Here is a 21,808-nt window from a genome sequence, read left to right on the forward strand (position 1 = left end):
CATGTCGATACGCCCACATGTCTACCCGTGGTGATATAGACCTACTTCTAAACATCCTGGTATCCTTGCTGACGTCTTACTGTCTCCTGTCTCCTGCCTCCTATTCGCTCACGACTGTTCTACCCTGCATATACTGTATTTGTACTGCACCTCGTCCAAAAGCATGACAGATTCGCGCCAATGCCAGATGACTCTGGACACAACCTCGTCCTTATCCTCGTCGATAGTCAAGAGCAATCCCCCCGCGAAATACTTCTTGGACGACTTCCTCCGCAACACGTCGCCTGCACCTCTGAGAAGTTCTGGCGACGACGGATCCGAGAAAGAAGGTAGAGGCCGAGATTGAGATTGAGATCGAATCTTCTCGTCGTAAAAGAGAATCATCCTTTGCTGCTGCTGCTGCTGCTGCCGTCGTGGCCGAGGGATCGGTGCTGTCGGTACCAGACCTTCCCCACGGTGGTCCAGCCGCCGTTGTTTCTCCTCGCTGCGCCGTCTTCTGTACTCTTTCAGAACTGCCTTTGTGGTTTCGTAGATAGTGTCGCGCACGCTCTTCGAGTATGTCTTGTCGACGAGCTGCACAAACACCACCGTCAGCCAATTGGCCGACTTGACGTCCTCGAGGCGAAGCGTCGAAGATGACATGACCGTCAGTATGATATTGTCCAGAGCGGAGGCTGCTGGCTGCGTCAGGCATGGACTCGCTTGTTGAGATGCGAGACTCGTCTTCTCTGCAAGCTTCCCGACGGGCCTTTTAGGATCTAGCTCGTCGCCGTGATTAACAGGCCAAGCTGGAGTGGTACTTTTCTGCTCTGACGCCGGTTTGGCACGGACGTTTTTCAGCTCACCAAGAGGTTCGCGTGGGGTGGAGGCAGAATACCTCCGTTCCGTGAGTTTTCGTGGAGATCGGAATACTGCTGAAGGTTCATGGGGTTGGACAGAGGTCATCTGGTCTCGAAGAGAGGACTCTAGAGGAGTAAGAAGCCCCTTCACAGTATTATTATTTCTTGGTCGCTTGTCGACCGTCATGGCCAAGCTGGAAGTTTCATATTTACGTTTGACCCCCGATTCGAGACCAGAGGCATCATACCTTGGTCGTATTGGCCCTACGGACGGCCCCACACTCTCTTCATCGGTTGCTGCCAATGCAAGAGGAGACGATTCATGGCTGCGGGTGAGCCTGGGGCTCGGTGTGCCGTTACGCATAACAGTAAGATTGCGACTGCTCAGGGGTGATTGCGATGGGTGTCCGCCGGTAGTCTGAATGTGGCTGGCAGATGGAGGGGACGAGGCACATATGCTGATGCTGGCAGCGGATGAACGCGAAGGGCTCGGTGTGCCTCCCGCGTGGAGGTCGACACACTGATGTCGCTTTCCATCAGCTTCAATGAGACGTCTGATCCAATCAACCTCTTCCTGTTCTTCGGGATCCGCAGGAGTGAGGCTCTCTCTTGCAATCTCCTGTAGCTCTTCAAAGCTGTGAGTATCCGTCAAAGACCGACCAAAGTGCAACTTGACGTCACGAGGAAACCGCAGCGTGTAGTAGGCAACGTCTGCGGGCTTGGTAAAGGCGGCTCCAGTCACTTCAACAACAAACGGCTTGGTGAACAAGATTGTGGGAGGTTGGCGCGCGATATCTGGCTGGTCGCTGGTGACGTTCATGTGCTCGGTCGATTCAGAAAAGGGCGAGCAGAATCCCAAACCACGTTGATTCAGCTCCCGAAACGTCTCTTCCGACATGGTCTGACGTGTCAGGATGTCAATGATCAGAAATTCTGGCTTGAGCCCGAATCTTTGGACGGCTTCCTTATTCTTGAGGCATGCGGCATAGAACGTCGTCCAGTTGACGCACCAGCCATACTTGTCTGCTTCCGCCGCGTCTTTGCGACCGCCAACGATGCAGAGGTCAGCTGCATCCCCGAGTCCCTTGATATAGTCCTTCTTCAACTTGATCGCATTGGCGTTCCACAGAGTTGAGAAATAGGCATCGCGGCGGCCTTTCAGCACGAACCCCTCCCATCTCTGTTCAATCGCATGTCCGAAGAACTTTTGGAGTTCCTCTTTGGCGCTTTTCGTGCCGAATCTAATCTCCCGACACTCGCCGAGCTGAGCAAAACCTTCGGTAACGCTGACAATCTGCTCCAATCGACGGCGCCGCAAATATTGAGGCTGGTTGACAAGGTTCTGATTGTCGTGCCAAAGGCAGTCATAGAATATAATCATCAATTGTTCGTCTGACGATCTTGGAGAGTCGGCAGCGGCGCCTACCGCTCTGCCGTTGTATTGGATATATTTCCGGATCTTTTCGAATGGCAGAATGGTTCTCCGCGAGTGACTCCAGACCAACATTTCGCCTTCAAGTATACAATTTTGAGCGATCGCACAATCCGGTTCACTAAGACGTAGGCCGGCCTCCAGTGCTCCGTGAAGCCGGAACCAAGGCTTCGTCGAGTCTTTACCACGCTTGGAGAATAGCTGTATACAGTCTTTGCCTTTTGACTTGTCGATATGGACCTGGCAGTACCAGCCGTCATACTTGCGCTCGATGCTCATCGTCCTCGCGTTCGCTATCTGGCAGCAGTGCCTGATACTCCTCGCCCTTTCATACTCTTGGCGCTTGATCATGACACCAAGCTTGGGTGTCAAGTGTCGAGCGCATTCTTGTCGATACCTTCGTTGCAGAGCACGGGGTGGGTCATGAGGGATGGAGACCAATTCGGGTTGCCCTAGGACTTTGATCGCCTCGACGAGAGAGTTCTGGAATGGGAGAATATCAGGCAGCAAAAAGTGGAAGCATCCCAGGACCAGGTGCTCTGGAATCTGGACGGGGTCATAGGACTTCTGAATCATCCTCACAAACCACTTGGCCTCTTTGCTATGGAGCCGCGATAGAATGGATCGCAGAAGGGTCTCAGACCTAGCGCCATCTCTATGCTTCCTCATTTCGGGCGAAGCAAACCTGGAATTGGCGGCAAGCTGTCGCAAAACAGCATCGACCTCCTCCAGCGTTACCTCTCTATCGACAGGCGGTGGATCATTCTCGGCCAGGCTCATAACACACTTCTCAAGACAGGTCGCAAAATCGAAACCTGTAGCCTCCCACGCAAGTAGCTGCCGACTACGGGATGTGTTCTCGATGAACAGAGCCTTGGATAAGACGCCAGCTAAGGGCTTGGGCTGCAGGCCATAGACGAGATGTGGCACTCGCTCCAACAGCAGGCAAGACAGGAATGCCACGGCGGAGGGTCCATGTCGGACGATTTCGGAGTCGTGGTTCCTGAACCACTGGATGATGAGTTCATGCAAGGGCCGCGAAGGGCGCGTTGAGGATGATTGTGCTTTTTTCTGGGCTGTATCGAGTTCTTCGAGGAGTTGTACGAGGTACTTGAACTTGAAGGGCATCGAGGCCTTTGTCCTCGGCGCATAACAGACGTGGGGAGGTGAACGATTGGTTGAGGTTGCAGGTGCGCAGGCAGGCAGAGAAGATGGACGACGCGACTTTTCGCGCCGCACAGGTTCGCGCTAATGACGCGATTTCACGTGACGGTATAACTGCTTCCTGTCCTTATCCTGAGTTGTGTATAGAAAGAGCTGTCATCGACGACATATATTGATATGGTAAACTGGTCATCAAACCGTTCGTCAGACGCCATCAGTCAGGACTCTTGTGCCTATATCAACATGTCCGCATCAATCCTCTCAAAGCGCTCATTTGTTTGCTTCACAGGACAAGAACACTCATCACACAGCCTCGCCCAGTGAATGCAATTACCCTTGGTCAAGGAACTGGCAGAAAGCTGAAAAGAAACAGTGAATCTTCGTAGGAGCACTTACATACAACATGAATCAGACAAAGGGACAAGTAGGATAATACCATTAGCATTATGCTGTCTGCCCAGCACAGAACCCGCGCGGCTCAGCGTCAAAAAGAGACACGGCGACAAACAAGGAGCCTGGTATTTGTAGTATTTCAAGACCGATCATGTCGAACCTCTCAATTTCTGGCCAGTACATTTATATCTGATAAGTCAAAGCCGGCATTCAATTCAAGGTCGCTTTTCATCACAAGTCCATGCCTGTGTCCCCAGTCCCCGAATCAAAGTAACAACACATAGAACCCATCCCACGGATAGTGATCGAAAGGTGCAAATCATCAAATAAATAAAGAAGAAAATAGAAGGGGGCAGTGGCCACTTTAACAATCCACAATGCAGAGCGCTCGCTCCACGACCCTCCCAGCCCGCCGCCCTAGGCTACCATCAAATCATCAGAAAGAAGAAGTAGTAAAGAAGATGAAGCAGAAGAAAAAGTAACAAGACAAATGAAGGAAACTATCTTGTTCAAATACCCGACACGGGAAGAAGGATTCAACAGCACAAGTGACACAATAGAAGAATGTTTGTCGAAAAGCAGTAGAAGGCCCTGTATCCATCATACCCACATCAACAAGAGCAGAACAGCAAGCGCGATCATTTCAATAACCATCCGACATACTCAGAGGAGAAGGGTCGACTTTGCAAGTAAACATGGAGAGAGGAGGGGGTATGTTTCACCATACTCCCTCTCCTGTTATGTACTCCTCACCATCGAGTCCCCGAGCCTTCAGCCCAGCCCGATCTCCTCTCTGGGCCGATTTGGAGGTTGGAAAACACCAGTTCCTCGCTGACCCGATACGTCGTACTGGACTGGAGCCATGTTCAGATACGGGTTATCATCGGGAACGAAACTATCCTTGTGGTTCCATTGACCGCTGCTCACAGCTCGTTCGAGTCGTTGGACCAAATGCGAGTTCTCAGCATCAGAGCCCACAAAAGGTGCATGTGGGACGAGGTACTGCCCGTTGCGCCGGGCACTGAAGAAATCCTCATCACGCCGAATTTGTAGTGTCGGGGCCGATGGATGCCGTTGCTGGTTGTGATCCGTCCTGGTCTGCAGAGCCAGCGGAGCCACATGGACTTCAGGCTCGGGGCTCTCACCGCGCACACTGACGTCCTCCCAGATTGAACCACCACCAATCGACATCACGGATGGCGACACGGAAATGAGTGGTGGTGTCAGGTCGAAGTCGCCGTGCAATGAGGTGCGTACTCCCACCCTTGTTTGGGGAGGTCTGTTCAAGTTCGAGCCCGACGGAGCCAACGGACTGGAGCCGCGATTGACTTGCTGTCTATCCAATGATGTAGATCGAGGTGTGCTTGCCATGGATGATGTACAGCTCGTGCTTCGGAGACCCATGACACGTTTATTCATCAGCGGAGAGGGAATCGCGACACTTTCAGGACTTTCATATCCGGCTGCGCCAAAGTGGGACAATTTGGTACTCGGCTGCTCAAGCAGACGACCCTCAGAGTCCATGCTCCGTAGCATCATAACTGATTTCCGAAGCGCAAAATCTCCCGACTCGCTAGAGTCACGAGCCTTAGTAATCCGGTAGTGTGGTCCAATCTTGTTCTGGAGAGGACTCGCAGAGGCCGCATGGTTTCCCGGAGTCGAATTTCGAGGGTCGCGTGGCCCTTGGACAAGAGACTTGCGAGGATAGAGGGAGGCTGATTTCAACGCGGGTGAGGGCAAGGTGGGAGATTCAATTGGAACCCGTTCATGCTGTCGGGATGATGGTGGCGTATTCCTCAAAGGAGCGCTGGGTCGCGAGCTCGGCGAAAGTGGCCAATCATGAGGTGACGTGTGGTGACGGTTTGATACGTGCATAGCCATGTGGCTGGAGTTGAAGACCTCGGAATCTGGTCTAGGTGTGCCTGAAAGTGCACTGTCGGGGCGTTGTATGTACTGCCTTCTCGCGGGGCGAGGTGTGGGCGTCAGTATGGGTGGGTTTCGAAAGGGAGACGGTATAGCAGTCGTGGTCGGTCTGGTGCATGCATCCGATGGCTCGGTCTGGAACATTGGTCGAGGGTGTCTGATGTCGAAGCCATGAAACGATTCATCTACCTCGATCCTGTTGACGTAAGCTAGCTGTTGCTGCTCCTCTTTGAGCTCAGGCAAACGCATGGTGCCATTTGATCTCAAATCCAGATAGGGCAGATTAGTTATGCGAACGCAATTCTGCCGTTTGTGACCTCGCTTTGCTCCATCTAAAGAAGACAAAGAGTGCCGTTTCGTTGCAAAGCTACCTTGTCGATCCCACTTCAAAAAATTGCCGGTCGCCACTGAATTGGGTCTTTTGGGACCCTCCAGCACAGAAAATACATCCTCATCAGCGAGCAGGCTTGTGGCGGAGTCACTGATCGCTCGGCACTGGGCGACTCTCGACTGTTCTATCATCGAATGTCGACTATGCTTGTCCGACGGAAGCCTTGTTTTGGCAACTTTGAGTGGCGGTAGATCCCAGCCACTCGCATCGATGACCTTGAAAGATTCCTCTTGAACAATGATTGTTGGGTATGGTGTGGGATTCGACAGGATATTGGTACTGCCCGAGCTTAGGTCGTCTGTGTCGACGGTCGGATGAAGCGATCGAATGCTCGGCTGGCCAGCACAAAGACCATGTATCGTTTGTTTGACAGGCGGCGCTTGGAGTGTTGGAGTCGAGAACTTACGCTCGTATCCCAGCCTCATCGTAGGAGTATGTTGGTTCGGATCGAGTTTCGAAGCGTTGCGCTCCATACTATTATTCGCAGGCGAACTCATAAAGGCCCCCAAGACTGAGCTGCCAACTGTGTCCAAACTGGCATCTGAGGTTCTTGCCTTGAGATTCCGTGGGACCTGAATTGTCGGCAAAGGTGGCAAGGGTTCGTCGGGTGCCAAAGAAGCCATGCTGGCTGCACTTGCTGAGCGAGGAACAGCAGCCGCCTGACTGTATTTTGCTGCCCCTTTCCTCATGAGAACGCTGTCTCGTGCTGCTATCGACGTGATTTCAGTGGGGATGATATCGGAGGCTCTCGTGCTTGCGGCTCTCAAGGGCCATTGAGCGGGGTTATCAAATTCTGATTCAGCCTCACCCTTATCGTTTGTGGTAATTTCCGTTGTTTCTGATGGAAATTCGGGCACCATTGGTGACACGCCTGTCGAAGGATCACTGAACTCGGTGATAGCCGAGAGGGGGGATTTTTGGATGTGATCAAATGGTACAGCCTTCCGTAGCTTTCCCTGTTTTCGGGTCTTTGGGATATAGAGCGGCTGACCAGTAAAAGGCCGTCGGATGCTTCTTTTGCGTCGAGGGCGCAGAACTTCGACAAAATCGTCGACATGACCGGTCGTCGCGTCTAGTCGCGTCTGTTCATCTTCGCTAGCACTGTCGCCCCCGATAGATATGATTCCGAAAGGGAGCTGCACGCTTCGTCTCAAAGCTGTCGTCGGATGTGTAACGTGAGAGTAGTTGTGCTCGGAGGCACTGAGATTTGGACGATGATATCTGCTGAGACCTCTGGTCAATCCGTGGGCTCTCATGATATGGCGATGTCGGCGTCGCTCCAGCGTGATTGCAAGCAAGATCCCTGTACAGGTGAGAATTGCCGCGCCCACCACCGCAATCACTATGATTAGCCATAAGGGCCACATCTTTCACGTTTCGTTCGTTGTCTATTGATCACCCACCTCGCAGCAGTCCGAAACATGGTGGAGAAGGCGAGTTTCGCGGGTGCTGTTTGCACAAGGGCGCTGACAGCCATGACTGGAATGTGGGAGATTGGGGAGCTTCGCCGCAAGGGATCAAAACTGTCAGTCTGGAATGTGGAGGATCTGCTGTTCAAAGGACGCGCGCATGATCCATTAGTCAGTTCCCATGTTAGTGCCTGCCATTGACAGCCATATCTAGGACAGCCTCGATCATGGGGTGTAGTGATTCGAAGTGTGCTGTAGGCTTTGCGAATGAGCGAGCGAGAAGACAAGGGGTTGAGAGACTTGGGTGTAATGACGGGGGAAGCAAAGAAGGGACAGTATCTTTACTTTACTGCTGCGATGATCTTGTCTGCATATCACTAGTCAAGTAGTCCAGCCACTGGCACCCAACTGGGGCTGCAAGAGACTGCATTGCAATGGCTAAAGAGGCACGAGAGGATCGAAGGGGAAAGGAAGTCGCCTATTTGCTCAACCGTAGTTCGTATGCCATCACTGAATACTCCGCCGTACGTACTATGAGGATTGCCACGTGGTTGCTTACATCAGCATCGAGCAGGCACTGACCCCCTTTGTTGCTGGTCAACTTTGCCATTCCCTACCAAATCTCGAGGCCAGGGAGGGAGCAGTGATACCAGATCATGGAGATCCTTATCATTCGGCATTGTTTAGATTCTCTATCTATCTACCCTGGATGCCTAAAAAACGAGCACGACTCTTTGCTTCACAGTCGTGTAGATCCCCTTTTCTCGACAAGAGCAACGAGGAACAGTGGGTGGAATTTGCGACTTGAAATATTCCAATTTCATTCTGGAGAACACGAGGCATAAGATCGGGCGAGATGTCGTGACCGAAAGGACTCATGTACGATCTTCCTCGTCAACAACTGCCCATGCCGAAACTATTTACGTTACTACTACACAAGCACACTCTCCTATCATGCTCATGCTCCCCTCAGGAACTGCAATCTCTACCACCACTAGATGACAACCGCCACGTGGTCGTCCATGTACTTCTCAATGTTGCCCAGGAACGCAGAGCAGATGATGGCGACCCCTCCAAAGGCGATCGACACCAGATACACCCAGCGGTAGCTCTCGGAGTAGGCCACTTGTCCGGCAGTCACCACCATCTGGTAAGCTGTTTCATTGCCAGCGATGCCGGGGATCTGTTTGAGTTCGTCTAGGAGGGAGAGACCGGTGATTGTGATGGCGTTCACAATGTACGTCTCGTTGGTGATTCCAAGTTGACCAACCATGACTGCTCCGAGGTATTCGACAATCTTGACCTTGAACTTGTTGACAAAAACGTTGTAGTAGGTCGTATACCCGATGCAGCCGCCAATCACGCGAATCGACAGCGTGAGGGCTGTGACCGTGGCAATAATGTCGTCAGGGCAAATGATGGTCGTGATGATGGAGGCGGGGACAACAATTCCTCCAATACCGAGACCTGCGACAACAAGGATACCGTAGACTGCATGGATGTTGTCGAGGTCGGCAGCGGCAAGTGCGCCACAGCCCGCGGTCATCAAGATGGAGGACGCCATGAGCAGCTCACGGATGTGTCCGCCGAACAGTGACAGGAGAACCAAGATGATGCAGCAACCACCGAGGATAGAGAAGCCGATGGGAAGAGTTCTGACTCCGACACCTGGCAAGAGTTAGACCGGGGCACTCGAACAATGGATTGAGCTTTGGGGATATCGTACCAACTGGGTCGTGACCGTACACATTGAAAGCCTGTGTGGGCCAGAACATCAAGATTGAGAAGAAATTGGCACCTGATATGGCAGTAATCACCAGGGTCAAAGACAGCACCCGCGCATCTTTCTTCATGCGAGATGGAAACATGGGGAATTTTGCGTATTTGATCTCCCAGATCGGGAACAGAACGAACAGGAGGAAGAAACCTAGGATGAGCGGGACCAAGACGTGGGCAGACTCCCATGTATACTGATATCCTCCCCACTGCAGACCGGCGAGGAAGATGATCATGCCTGAAATGCTGAGGAAGCCGCCGACAAAGTCGATCTCGTCGATGATCTGTTTCTTGGTCAAGCCGCGAGAATTGGGCCGCGGTGGCGGGAAGTAGAATGCCAGGACGCCGACGGCTCCGATCAAGGCCCAGACGCCCGAGATGAACGCGCACCATCTCCAGCTCGAATAGCCGGCAATGAGCCAGGCGTATAGAGCCGAAGGGCAGAATGGGATGATTGTGAGGACCAAGGCCGCGACGTAAATGCCGCGTTTACGTGTAGGCGCCAGTTCTGACGTACCAGCGAGGCATGTTAATTCGCAAATACCGGCGCCCACGCCAGAGATGCCCATGCCAGCTATTCAATCAGTCAGTCGCGCATTGCCCTTGGAAGGTGTAGGCGAACACGGGGTTAGTCCTTACCAATGAACTGATTCATCCCCTGTGCAGTGCCAGCAACAATCATGGCGATGACGAGAAGCCCCGAGCCCAAGAGCGCGACGTATCGGCGCCCGATCAGGTCGGACAGGGAGCCCACAAAAGGGCAAACGGATGCCAGCGAGAGGAGGTATGCCAACACGAACCAGACCCATCTGTCATAGCCTCCGATCTCCGAGTAGATCAGAGGGGGAATACCGCCAAGCAGATAGGCCGGGATCTGAGAGCCGGTCCAGAGGAACGCCATGGCCACAAGACTCATGATCCTTTTGGTCGTCCACTTTTGGCAGCATATCAGCAAAGGGGGGAGGCTCACAAAAGCGGGCGGTGGTGTACAGAACGGCAAAATGGGAGGAAAAGGCTTACTGGAGGCTCGTGATCATGGTCCTGGTCGTCGCCATAGGTTCGCAGGCCGTCCTTCTCATAGTAGCCGGGATGGCCCTCGACGCGTTCGAAAGTGCGGACTTGCTCGATGTGAGCGCCCGTCTCCTTCTCCGACGGCGAGGAAGATCCTCTGCCTTCATTCCCACTGGGCTGAGGGGTCTTGTCGGCCTCCATGGTCGATTTCTGTTGTGACGTTGTGGGGGGAATGTTCGATGCGACAAAGTCGTCTGGAGGTAGAAGAGTTGGATGGAGAACTATCCACTGTCCACCGTGAGGACTATAAGAAAAAGGGAGATGACAATGCGTCAAGCTGGCTGACTCGAAGACTCGCGACCTTTATGTACCTGTACCAGCCCAGAATCCTCCTCACACCTTTTAGCGAGGGTGGGAGTGCGTCTGACTCGGGCAAATACAATTGAGGAGGGGGAGAAGAGGTGGGAAGGTCGTAATCTTGAGCCCTTTCAGGATAGTTTGGCGCTGCACAGCGTGTCACAGCGTTCACGAGGTGCACACTTCACAGCGTCGCACCACTCGCCACGTTCTAGGCTTCGCCAGAAAGGCGGAGGTGCACGGACTCTGACTGGGGGTCGAACATGGTCTGATGTCTGACTGGCTGGATGCCCCACCTCCACAACCTGGGGAAAACTGATGCCATTCCCAATATGGCAAAAGAACCTTTTGACCAAGAGGGTGTGGGGAGGCGACAAGCAAGCCATGCTTGACGAGCTTGCCCGCTTGTCCATCCACACTTGCTACTGGGCGAGCGGGGGCCCCCTTTGTTGCTTTGGACTGTGCTCGACCTGGCTTGGCAATGTGCTGAATAACGTGTTAATATGCTGATGGACAGCAGCACTATCGCCAAAAATTTACATGACCGAGAGCTAGATGTGCCAAGTTAAGCCCAAATCCTCATGGGTGTTGTGAACCTGGAACCGAGATTGTAGCCGAGATTCTCGGTTTGTTTGCTGGAGTGCCAGGCACATTAAGTGGTAGGGTCTCTTTTGCGTGTCAGGTCATCCTGGTGACGAAGTGGAGGGAGGGTTCAACAGCCACAAAAGGGGGAATTTTCTCTAGCGTCCATGACACGGTCGATCAGTTGTCTCCAGGGAAGGGGTGCCTGTTCCAAGTTTTATATATTTCGACCACCCATTCACTCTTGATCCTCGCCAATGTTTGTCCATTGCTTGATATCCTGAAAATCCATCACCCGATTGGCGCCCTGCGGACCAAACCGACCCTGCAAGTCTTTCCAATCCCTGCCCTGGGCTGTCTCTGGCCTCCATCGAAAGCTCTGTTTCAGCTTGTCGTCCAGTTTATCCTCCATAGCATCAACAATAAAGCCTCCAATTGCGGGGATATGGCAAAATCCATGTCCAGAGCCACCCACACCCAGCACTAAGGAGGCGTAATCTGGGTGCTTTGAAATTAGGAATGCCCGGTTGGGCGTGTCTGCGCACCAGCATATCCGCGCAAAAGAGAAAGGTCGGTCTGCCAGGTGAGGCATGGTCTCGCGCAAGAATTCCCGGCAGCGCGCTTCGCTTTCGATCGGAATCTGGTGCTTTGCGAAGGGGGAGCTGATCTGGCCAGCATCTGGCGCAGCTGCGTCCGAGATCCAGTTGCAATACCCAGGGTGTTCGTCACACATCTTCAGTTCGTGATTATCCTCGTCGGGTTCCATGAAGAAACCTCGCTCGATATTGAACAACACCGGAAGGTTTTTGTACAACTTGGCTTCCTCTGGGGTCATCTTAATGTGGGCCAAGGTCCAGGCTGTGGGCCGAAGTTGATCTTTCATGTCGAACAGAGCCGCCGCGCTGGCGCCTGCACTGAGTATTGTCCTGTCTGCATAATGGTAAGTGCCATCAGCAGTGATGGCGCCCCGGACGTCGCCAGAATCATAGATCAAATTCGATACACGGCCTATCTGCTCGCCAGTAATGAATTTGACCCCTAGACGAGCAGCTTCCCGAGCCGCGCTCTCCATACTCTTGCGAGCGTGAACCCACCCAGCTCCTTTTTGCATCCACCATCCCTCCCAACCGGGGAACTCGCCCGTCAATACACCCTTAGGCATGGCTGCTTGGAAGTCTTCCTTGGTCCTGAGCGGAATCCACCCACCTGCCTCGCTGGGCCCATCCCGCGTGTTCATGTGCTGACGAGCTTCGTTCGACGTGGCCGCCAAGATACAGCCAGTTTCGTGGAAATGGGGTTTGAACACGGGATCATTACGCCAACCCTCCGTAGCTGCTTCTAGCAACTTGTTCGATACATAACGCTCGTCAGCATCGTCTCCAGCAAAAGAGCCCAATTCCAGGATTTTGTTCAAGTCCGTGCCAGCCGAGATGGGTGAGGGAACAGGATAAGGGTCAAGGACGGTCACATGTTTGTAGCCTCGACGACCCAGGTGAAGTGCGGTGCTGCAGCCCCAGGTCCCGGCTCCTACAATGAGTATTTTAGAGTCGGTAGTGAGTGGTGATGACATGGCGTTATCGGCAATCTCTTGACCAGTGAACACACATAGATCAATCAGTGTGTGAGGATAACGAGAGAATTTAAATAGCCGTCACAAATGACAATCGTGGGCCATTTCGAGATATGTCGCCAGGGCTGCTGCTCCATTTCGAACCGCATCATCGCCGTAGTCTCAGGGTGGCCACCAGAATAATCAGTCATGGTGTGTGGTGGGCGGAGATGCACTATCAGGAAGAAGGTCCAGACGAGAAAAACTGCTGTGGACAAACCGCGCAGGCGGGGTTGAAAGGCGCAGGCAACCAGTGAGTGTCCCCTCCCAACTGCCCCGCCGCTATCACCACCGACGTCCAACATCTCCATCTTCGCCATGATCCATCATCACATTTCCATCCAATCGCCCTCTCGATACCTCGTGCACTTCATTCCTTTCTCTCGCTCTTCCTGGCTCAAATCCGAACATCACTCAATCTCATTATCTCGCAACTGCCACCTTCCTAGGAGCCTCCCAATCGAGGTCTCCATGTCAACACACTGAGCATCTAGCCCCTGACATGTAGTTGTCCCCATGCCCCGGCCGCGGAAATCCACCAATGTGCTCATCAAGCGCCGCACACGGACGGGATGCCGAACATGTCGGGCAAGAAAGCTCAAGTGTGGAGAAGAGAAGCCAGTCTGTCGCCAATGCTTACTCAAAGGACTGAATTGCGACAACACAACGACCCTCAAGTGGGAAACAGACTATGTCTCGAAAGGCCTCAAGTTTGGCAGAGCTGGTGTCTGGGCCAAGGACCCATACAAGACAGCCTCGCCTTCCACAACTTCGGACTGGTCCACCCACGATCATGCACCTCTGTGGTGGTGTCCTATCCCAGAAATTTATGCCTATAGTTTCGTGCACACCACAGTGGATACTCTGCAGGAGTCGGTCCGATGGGCGCCTGAAACGAAAGGCGATGCCCATCAAATTACAGGGTCGACATCATCAGACCCCGACACCACTGCTGCATGCTTCCTCAGTCCCTGGCCAACGACGCAGAGCCTGGTACGGTCTTCCGAACTCCGAATCGCGGCGCCGCTGAATATTCTCCCACCATGGGAAACGTCAGATCAATCTTCGCTACTTTCCTACTATGTCGAAAGAATATGCCCGATGACAGTCTCAAGCTTGACGTCTGTCTCCCCTTTCGCAACACTGCTCCTTCCTTTTGCAATCAGCACCTCGCCTCTCACCATGCAAGCCATGTTGGCACTGGCTGCCTGCCATCGATCCCGAACTGCTTTACAATACAAGTCAACAGCATTAAACCTCAGTCACCGTGCTCTCCACGCTCTTCGGGTCAAGTTAAGAAGTTGCGACTCCGTGGCGGTGGCGGAGCTTCCCGAAACATTGGTCGTCATGCTTCTGCTTTGTATGTTTGAGATCGTAAACGAATGCGACAGTCGATGGGTGGTGCATTTGAAAGGGGCACGCGACTTGATCCGCGTTCGCAGGTGGCATCAGCTAGGCTTGGTGGAAAATACGGACGCTAGTGCTCTGGCTCTCTTCTGCGAGCGCTTCTTTGCCTTTCAGGACATCATGGGCCGTACTGCCTGTGGCGAGGACCCTGTTTTCGGGAGCGACTTTTGGGCGAATGACCAGACCGACTGCGAGCCGTGGCTCGGTTGCTCCCCCCAGTTGGTCTCCATCCTTAGCAGAATCGCTGAGTTGGGACGACAAGATCCGATGAGTCGTCAAACGGTCCACTTCCAGGCAGCGGCAGCTGCCTTGGAGGAACAGCTGGGCATGCTGAAGCAAACGGTGTGGGATAACAGTGATGATATGTTAACTCGAGCTGGGGAGCTGAAGAGACTCGCGGCCGAGGTCTATCTCCAATGCGCCTTGAACGGAGCGAACCCTGCTACACCGTGGATATCGCAGCAAGTACATGAGATTCTCCGCCTTATCAGCACTTCGCTGGAATCTCATTTGGTCTCTGGCATCAGCTGGCCTCTCTTCATTGCAGCTGTTGAACTGCATCCGGACCAGGACCTCGAACTCCACTGGGAGGCCGGCACAGCTCCAAAATATGCGCGGCCTTTCATCCTATTCGCTCTGGAAAAGCTTACCGGTTCAATGGTTAACACTATCAGGATCCGTAGAGTCATTGAAAAGGTTTGGCGGGCACGAGAGATGCGGGAAGCCCCAGTCAACGCCGGTGCTTCCCCAGAAAGTGACTGGGAACAATTTGTCGCGCCTTTCTGCGGAAACATGTCTCTGGCGTGAGCAAAATGCCACTGTTGGTCGATGGGTCGAATGAGACATCCTGCCAGAGCCGACCACGTCCCACAGGCCGGCATACCAGTCCGGTCACCGTATAGACTGATCTCCAACAAGTGGCCAAAGAGATATCGCTCTTCTCCGGATCGTCCTGCTGATTGCCCGCCAGTGGGAGTCTGGCCCCACACATGTGCATGAAGGTACAAGCGGACCAAATGACGCGACAAGTCAACCTACTCCACCATGCGTCAAGGCCGACTTTCTAAGGATCGTTACTCGTGGCCAGATAACGTCACCCTCTCATTGGCCCGCTTGGACCTTTCATCTGAGAAACGTCTCCACACAGCCCGAGCATCAATGACCGAGCGGGGAGATAGCAATAGCGATATCATGGGGGACCAAAAGCGACAAAGTGCTCCTACAACTGTATAAAACAACGGCTGGGACTGTTTCATCTTCACCATCTTCGCCTCCCACTCTCTTATTAGCCTGTGTGCCATCCGGTTCTTCACGACTGTCTTGGACAATATGGCGGACGAAATCTACGAGCTTGATGTGCCTGGCACCGAACAACTCGTTGATGGTCAGTATAAGCTTTTCGAGAAGAGGTGTCGAATATCGCAGCTAACCATTGGCCCCAGTGCATCATACACTGCAAGCAGCGCACGTGGGTGGAACCAGCGACATCGTCCTTATCCCTCAACCAACGGGTGCTGGTGGTGACCCTCTAAGATGGGGTCGCTGGAAGAAGTATTACCAACTCTTCCTACTCGCACTATATGCGTGTGCGTTTTCATTTGGGGAAAACACCCTCGGAGCTGCTTGGACCACCGTCTCCGAAGAAACGGGGGTCAGCCTGACCAACATGAATGGTGGAAGTGCCCTCAACTATCTCCTGTTGGGGTTTGTCAACATCTTTTGGATCCCCACGGCTATGAAAATTGGTCGACGGCCAGTCTTCCTGGCTACCACTACCATCTGTATGGCCGCTGGCGTCTGGCTTGGGAAAGTCAACGGAACCGCATCGTGGATGTTGAGTATGACACTCAACGGAGTCGGCACCGCGGCTTACCAAGCTGTCATACAGTTGAGTGTCTTTGACATGTTCTTTGTCCACCAACGAGGACGGATGTTGTCGGTATATCTCTTTGGACAGCAACTGGGCAGCATTCTGGGGCTCATCAGCGGTGGTAGCATTGCAGATGGTCCTGGCTGGCGATGGTCCCAATACATTGTTGCCATCATCGACGCCAGCGTGCTTGTTCTTCTTCTCCTGACTTTCGAGGAAACAATGTTCCCACGCTTTTTGTTCGGCAAAATCGCCAGTGCTGGTGCTGTCACTCGATCCAGGGGTTTCCTGCAGGCTTCTGATAGCAAAGCTCCCGTCGACACCTTGACGCAGAGCCAGAGTCCTAGCGAGATCGAACACGACACCACCTTGGAGGCGCAGTTTCCCCAGCGAACCTACTTGGAGAAGCTGAAGCTCTGGGTCTACTACCCCCAAGATCGGACTACGTACTGGCAATACTTCCGGAGGCCTTTTGTGCTGTTCACCTTTCCCAATGTGGTCATCGCCGGGGTTATTTTTGCCTTTGGTTGCACCGCTGGCATTGTCAGTTTCAACACCATCTCTGAGATTCTTACCGAAGCGCCCTATAACTGGTCGACGACCTCGACGGGTTTGATCTTCTTTGCCGCTCTAGTGGGTAACTTTGTTGGATGGGCCACTGGCGTGCTCGGCGACCACGTCGTGATCTTTTGTGCTCGACGCAACTCGGGAGTGAAGGAGCCCGAAATGAGACTGTGGACTCTTTGTTTATCCTTTATCTACGCAGCCCTCGGGTATCAACTGTATGGTTGGGGGGCTGAATTTGGACTCCACTGGATGACCATTGGCTTTGGGGTGGGCTGTATGATTGCTCACCAAGTCTCTGCCTGCTCAATTGCCACTGCGTACGCCATGGAATGCTTCCCGGGGGTGAGTGAGCCACTGAGAACATTTTGGTATGGAGATTGTACTGACCAGAAACAGATTGCGGGAGAACTGGTGGTGGTACTGGCCATCTGTTCGTCTTGCATCAACTTTGCCATCTCTTACTCGGTCCAGCCCTTTATTAATGCGGCAGGTTACGGATATACGTTCCTTTTCTTTGGACTGTGTGTTCTGACATCCATGGCTGCGGCTGTACCAACCTACATTTATGGAAAGAGATGGCGACAGCTGAGAGCACCACGCTGGAGGAAGTGGTTAGCGGAAAGGGATGCTTGAGTTGGGGGGAGATGGTGATATGAGCCTTGTTTTTGTGTCAGGCATATGATGGTTGATCTAGCAGGGCTGTAGGTGTGAGGGTTTATTGTTGTACAGGAACGAGGTGCGAGGTTTCTCTTGACGAACATGATGTCTGGTTAGCGGGTTTGTTGGTCGTTATATACATGGTTGCAGGAGCGTTCATTTCACTCCGATGTTGTATTGTAGGTCCATACATGTCACATGGTACACGGCACATACAGAGACGCAGACACAAGGGAAGACACATGCAGAGACCAGTACATCGAGTACTGTAAAAGGACGTCGGAGTCAAGACCGTCTCCATATCCATGTGTATGTATGCAGTATGCACCATCTGGCAACTGAATTGGGCTGGACTGGACACCAATCCCGACGCACTCTATCTATCTAATATCTATAGACAGTATCTCCGTGTTTGAACGCCTTCCTCACTTTCCTTTTCTCGTGCATTCCTCGATCTCATCATCTGATGAGACTGGAGTACTCGGTACATAGATACAAACACGACACTTGGCCTCGCCACGACTCGAGTCGACTCGACTCGACTGGTTCACCAGTCCAGGGTTTGAAAAGGGCGAGATTCAACTTTATGCCCCCCCCCTCCTCCCCCGGGGGACCTATTCGAGACATGGTCAAGCACATATTACAAACAAGCCCATACAAGCCCATACATACATACAAAGCACAAGCACACTCTCCATTGCTCTGCTTCTGCTCTATCCGCATTCCAAACTCTCGTCCGCATCGGGGGAAGGGGCCGTCAAAGTCCTGTACTGTACTGTACTGTATGCGAAACAGCAATGCAACGCAACGCAAGCGGATCGTAAAACTTTTGTCTTTTGTCTTCTCTTCCCTTTCACCTCTCTCCTCCCCTCCTCTGTCATTGTTCCTGTCCCTGCCTGACTTTTATGCGAAAAAGAGAGGCGGGGGGGGGGGGGGGGGTTGTTTTGTCTTTCCTTTCGCTGATGCCCTGATGCCGTAAAAATCCCGCCTCGTCGCACCTCGTGGTTTGAACGAGACCACACATGAAAAAGAAACCCAGAATGTATATTAGCACACGCACGGCCGTCCAAGGCAAGCAAGCAAGCAAACATCCAGAAACGCCGACTCCATGTCGCTATGCGGTGGGCATTACCAGAGCAAGCATTTTCGATCATTGTCACATCCATCTCTCCTCCTCGCAAGGAGCACTTCAGTGGTAGAGTTACACACAAAATCGTCTGATGGCGGTGTTGTGTCACTCTCTCCCTCCTCACTTTCAAACTGCTGGCCATCTGACCCTCAGGCCCTCGCACCATCTCTCGAACAGCGCGTCGGCCAGTTGTCTCGTGTGTTCCAGCCCACCAACCAATCCGTTCATCATCTCCTTCTCCGTTTGGCTGTCTGCCTCCAACAGACTCGTTTTTCTCTTCTCCTCGACGCTGGTGTTCCGTAACGGACTGGCAAAGACTTGACTTGTGTCGCGAGACTTGACAATGGCTGCTTGTGCACTCTGCCTCCGTCGATGGCTCTTGAGGTGCGGGTTGTTTTGCGCAAGGACCAGTTTGGCACCCACAGCACCTTTAGTCGGGGTACTCGGAGTCACTTGTCTGCTCTCATTGGCGCCAATTGGTTGCGGTGATGCCATGGACGCGTGTAAGGGGTCGAGGAGCTTCTGAGGTGACTGCAGCATCTCCTTCGATGGCGACATCGTCATAGATTGTTGTGGCAGCATACTCTTCAAAGTGTCGTCCTGTTTCATCTTGGAAATGATCGACTGCATAATGTGATACATGCCATCTGGATCCACGCTTTCCAAGTCGGAAAAGGCCTCGGCCAACCGTGCAACAGCCTCGCGTTTGACCTCGTCGGCCGTGTCGTTGAGGACGTCTTGACACGATATGCCAATTGCGTTGGAGTAGAGTTTGCGGCCAAGGCTCGCCTCCTTGGTCTCCATCGCGATGGTTGTCGCGGTTGAGGAGAATCGGGAAGCTTTGTCTGGCTTTGAGAGCAACGAGGTCTCGATGTCCACCAGAGAGGCCAAGCCAGGTTTCGCCTTTGACGGTGTCCGAATAACGCTAGAGTTCGGATCCTCATTTTCCGTGTTTGGGCTGGTGTTGGCGTTGGGTGATACTCGTCTGAATTGTCGGACTGTGCTCGGGCTGTTGCCAAATGACATGTTGACTCCCAACGGCTGCCGTACCTGGGCACTGGATAGTCTCTTTCTGCTCGTTCTCTTGCCTGACACCGAATCTGTCGAGTCTCTTCGGTCTTGATAGCTCTGTTGCTGTTTTGACTCGGAGATTTTGCGCATCGTCAACTTAGTAGGACTTTGTTCCGGTTCCAGGCGTCGGTCAAGAGTCAGATCTTCCATCATCTGCGTGGCGCTTCGCTCCAACCCGTCCAGTGGAGTTCTCTCAGCCTTCCTCATCCGCTGGGTTGGGAATTCCTTCAAATTCATGGTGGGCATAGCTTTGACAGTCTCAAACACCCAGTCATCGTCATTTCGGGCCTGCGATAGGTTTTTGAGCGTTTCGGCGTAATACTTCAAGTTTCTGTCCCCTCCTTTGCTGGCTTCCCAGTCTTGCTTTCGGACAATCAACTCCTGTAGCCCTTCAATCTTTCCCGCCGATCGTATGAAGCGATGGCTGAGCAACTCCCTTGCACTCTTCCTCTTGTCGACGTCTTTGGTTAAACAGCAAGCAACAAAGTCCTTGAAATCTTTGGACCAGCTGGGCCCTTCCAGCCGTGGCGCGGCTTGTTTCGGGATCAGAAAGAGGACTTTCATGGGGTGAACGTTGGCGTGCGGAGGTTCGCCGTTTGCTAGTTCCATGGCCGTGATCCCCAGACTCCAAACGTCGGCTTTGGCGTCATGACCTTCCTGCTGAATGACCTCGGGTGCCATCCAAAAGGGAGTTCCGACAAAAGTATTCCTCATGCTCTTCAGTCCTACCAGCTGCGCCGCGACGCCGAAATCGGCCAGCTTCACCCGGCCATCCATGCCCAGCAGGATGTTTGCCGCCTTTATATCTCGGTGTAGTTTTCCTTCTCCGTGAAGGTATGCTAGGCCCAGGAGCAGTTCTCGACAAATGATGGCGATGTGACTCTCTGATATGCGATGGGGAGGAGGCTTGAGGAGATCAGCGCACGATCCGCCCCCCAGGTATTCCATGACAATCCACAGAGTCTGCCGACGCAGAAACGCCAGACGATACTTTGTGACGTGCGGACTTGAGCATGACGATAGGACGGAGAGTTCAGACAGGATGTCGGAGAGGTCTTCTTCGGAAGATTCAAGGTCAACCTACAAGTCAACGTTAGCTGGAGAAGAGGGTACCGACAACTGCTGGGGTCTTCCATACATGTTTGATAGCGACGACTTCACCCGTGGCCTTCTCTATGGCCTTGTACACGACACCGAACGAGCCACTACCCAGTTCTTCCAGCATCTGATATTTGTCCGCCAGTGTATCGCCGTGCGCAGAATCATCTTGAATTTCAAAGTAGCTCTGCTGCGTTGCCGTAGCCTGGTGAGGCGCCTCGGAGAAGGGGGAAATCATGGCCATGGCGGCGTGCTGTTCTCTTGACGCAGTTTTTCCTCCTTGACACTGTGGTTATTGTAATCTCCTGGTTCAACACCTCGAATGGATCTCCAATCACCAAGTGCTGTTCATTGGTTGTAACCCGGAACTCATGTACAATTGGTGATTGCGCACAAAACGTGATGATGCAAGTCTAGTCAAGAAATGCAAGAAATGCAGAAATGCTTGCGCCGGGTGAGCAGTGGTGATACAGAGAATAATGAATGTGAGAATACTGGGTAAAAGGCGAGGATGGTGGTTTGCAGGGTCCGAGGCGCCGAGGATATATCTGGTGCGACGTGGATTTTGGAAAAAGGGGCCTCGTGCATAGTAGCGCTCTGGATCCAAGCCTCACGACTAGTGCATCCGCGAACAGTCAGCCATGGAAAGAAAAAGATAGAGGATACACTGCAGGAGTAGTAATAGTAGTGCGTCAAGATGAACGTTTGTCCGCAGAGGTGGAGGAGGCAGAGCCGGATGTTGACGTTGTGCTGCCATAGCAACGAGCCGCCGGATGGGGAAAGGCGCCTCGGCTCAAGATCCGCTAATGCAGCGAAGGTTCGACGCTAATGCAGGGGTCCGTTACTGCTTCTAGTTCCATATTTTCTACCCTCTGCCTTGCATTCAATCAGGCCCGCTGTGCCATGGTTCTCCGTACTTCACGTCGACCTGAACCAGATTGACAGCTCTCCCAGTCGCTTGTACAGGGTATTCGAGCCGAGCTGGTCCCGAAACAATCAAATTCCCGACTTGAAGGAACTGAAATGGGTCCAACGCCCTCCCACTCCATCAGGGCCGAGAAAGAGATGGATACGCCTTCACAAGGTGTCAGGTGGCCTTCGAGAATCATTCACATCACTTTGT

At 53.0% G+C, this 21,808-nt stretch overlaps 7 protein-coding genes across 7 annotated transcripts; 2 read left to right on the top strand and 5 right to left on the bottom strand.

Moving 5' to 3' along the window:
- Window positions 1-108: 108 nt before the first annotated feature.
- On the bottom strand, window positions 109-3,399 carry AYO20_09130 (hypothetical protein; the record flags this gene model as incomplete). Its single annotated transcript, XM_022647401.1, has 1 exon — window positions 109-3,399. The coding sequence occupies one exon, from the start codon at window positions 3,397-3,399 to the stop codon at window positions 109-111; it is 3,291 nt and encodes a 1,096-aa protein (XP_022496591.1).
- Window positions 3,400-4,599: 1,200 nt separating this feature from the next.
- AYO20_09131 (hypothetical protein) lies at window positions 4,600-7,619 on the bottom strand (the record flags this gene model as incomplete). Its single annotated transcript, XM_022647402.1, has 2 exons — window positions 4,600-7,445; window positions 7,517-7,619. The coding sequence occupies 2 exons, from the start codon at window positions 7,617-7,619 to the stop codon at window positions 4,600-4,602; spliced, it is 2,949 nt and encodes a 982-aa protein (XP_022496592.1).
- A 926-nt stretch (window positions 7,620-8,545) lies between these two features.
- AYO20_09132 (hypothetical protein) lies at window positions 8,546-10,539 on the bottom strand (the record flags this gene model as incomplete). The annotated part of the gene is made up of 4 exons (XM_022647403.1): window positions 8,546-9,219; window positions 9,278-9,901; window positions 9,967-10,261; window positions 10,348-10,539. The coding sequence occupies 4 exons, from the start codon at window positions 10,537-10,539 to the stop codon at window positions 8,546-8,548; spliced, it is 1,785 nt and encodes a 594-aa protein (XP_022496593.1).
- A 976-nt stretch (window positions 10,540-11,515) lies between these two features.
- Window positions 11,516-12,847, bottom strand: AYO20_09133 (hypothetical protein; the record flags this gene model as incomplete). Its single annotated transcript, XM_022647404.1, has 1 exon — window positions 11,516-12,847. One exon carries the CDS (start codon window positions 12,845-12,847, stop codon window positions 11,516-11,518), a length of 1,332 nt encoding a protein of 443 aa, XP_022496594.1.
- Window positions 12,848-13,402: 555 nt separating this feature from the next.
- On the top strand, window positions 13,403-15,100 carry AYO20_09134 (hypothetical protein; the record flags this gene model as incomplete). Its single annotated transcript, XM_022647405.1, has 1 exon — window positions 13,403-15,100. One exon carries the CDS (start codon window positions 13,403-13,405, stop codon window positions 15,098-15,100), a length of 1,698 nt encoding a protein of 565 aa, XP_022496595.1.
- A 522-nt stretch (window positions 15,101-15,622) lies between these two features.
- On the top strand, window positions 15,623-17,363 carry AYO20_09135 (hypothetical protein; the record flags this gene model as incomplete). The annotated part of the gene is made up of 3 exons (XM_022647406.1): window positions 15,623-15,677; window positions 15,736-17,072; window positions 17,127-17,363. The coding sequence occupies 3 exons, from the start codon at window positions 15,623-15,625 to the stop codon at window positions 17,361-17,363; spliced, it is 1,629 nt and encodes a 542-aa protein (XP_022496596.1).
- Window positions 17,364-18,642: 1,279 nt separating this feature from the next.
- AYO20_09136 (hypothetical protein) lies at window positions 18,643-20,929 on the bottom strand (the record flags this gene model as incomplete). Its single annotated transcript, XM_022647407.1, has 2 exons — window positions 18,643-20,667; window positions 20,726-20,929. The coding sequence occupies 2 exons, from the start codon at window positions 20,927-20,929 to the stop codon at window positions 18,643-18,645; spliced, it is 2,229 nt and encodes a 742-aa protein (XP_022496597.1).
- Window positions 20,930-21,808: the final 879 nt, after the last annotated feature.

This window comes from Fonsecaea nubica, assembly GCF_001646965.1.
Source record: "Fonsecaea nubica strain CBS 269.64 chromosome Unknown Scaff81, whole genome shotgun sequence".
NCBI classification, from domain to species: domain Eukaryota; kingdom Fungi; phylum Ascomycota; class Eurotiomycetes; order Chaetothyriales; family Herpotrichiellaceae; genus Fonsecaea; species Fonsecaea nubica.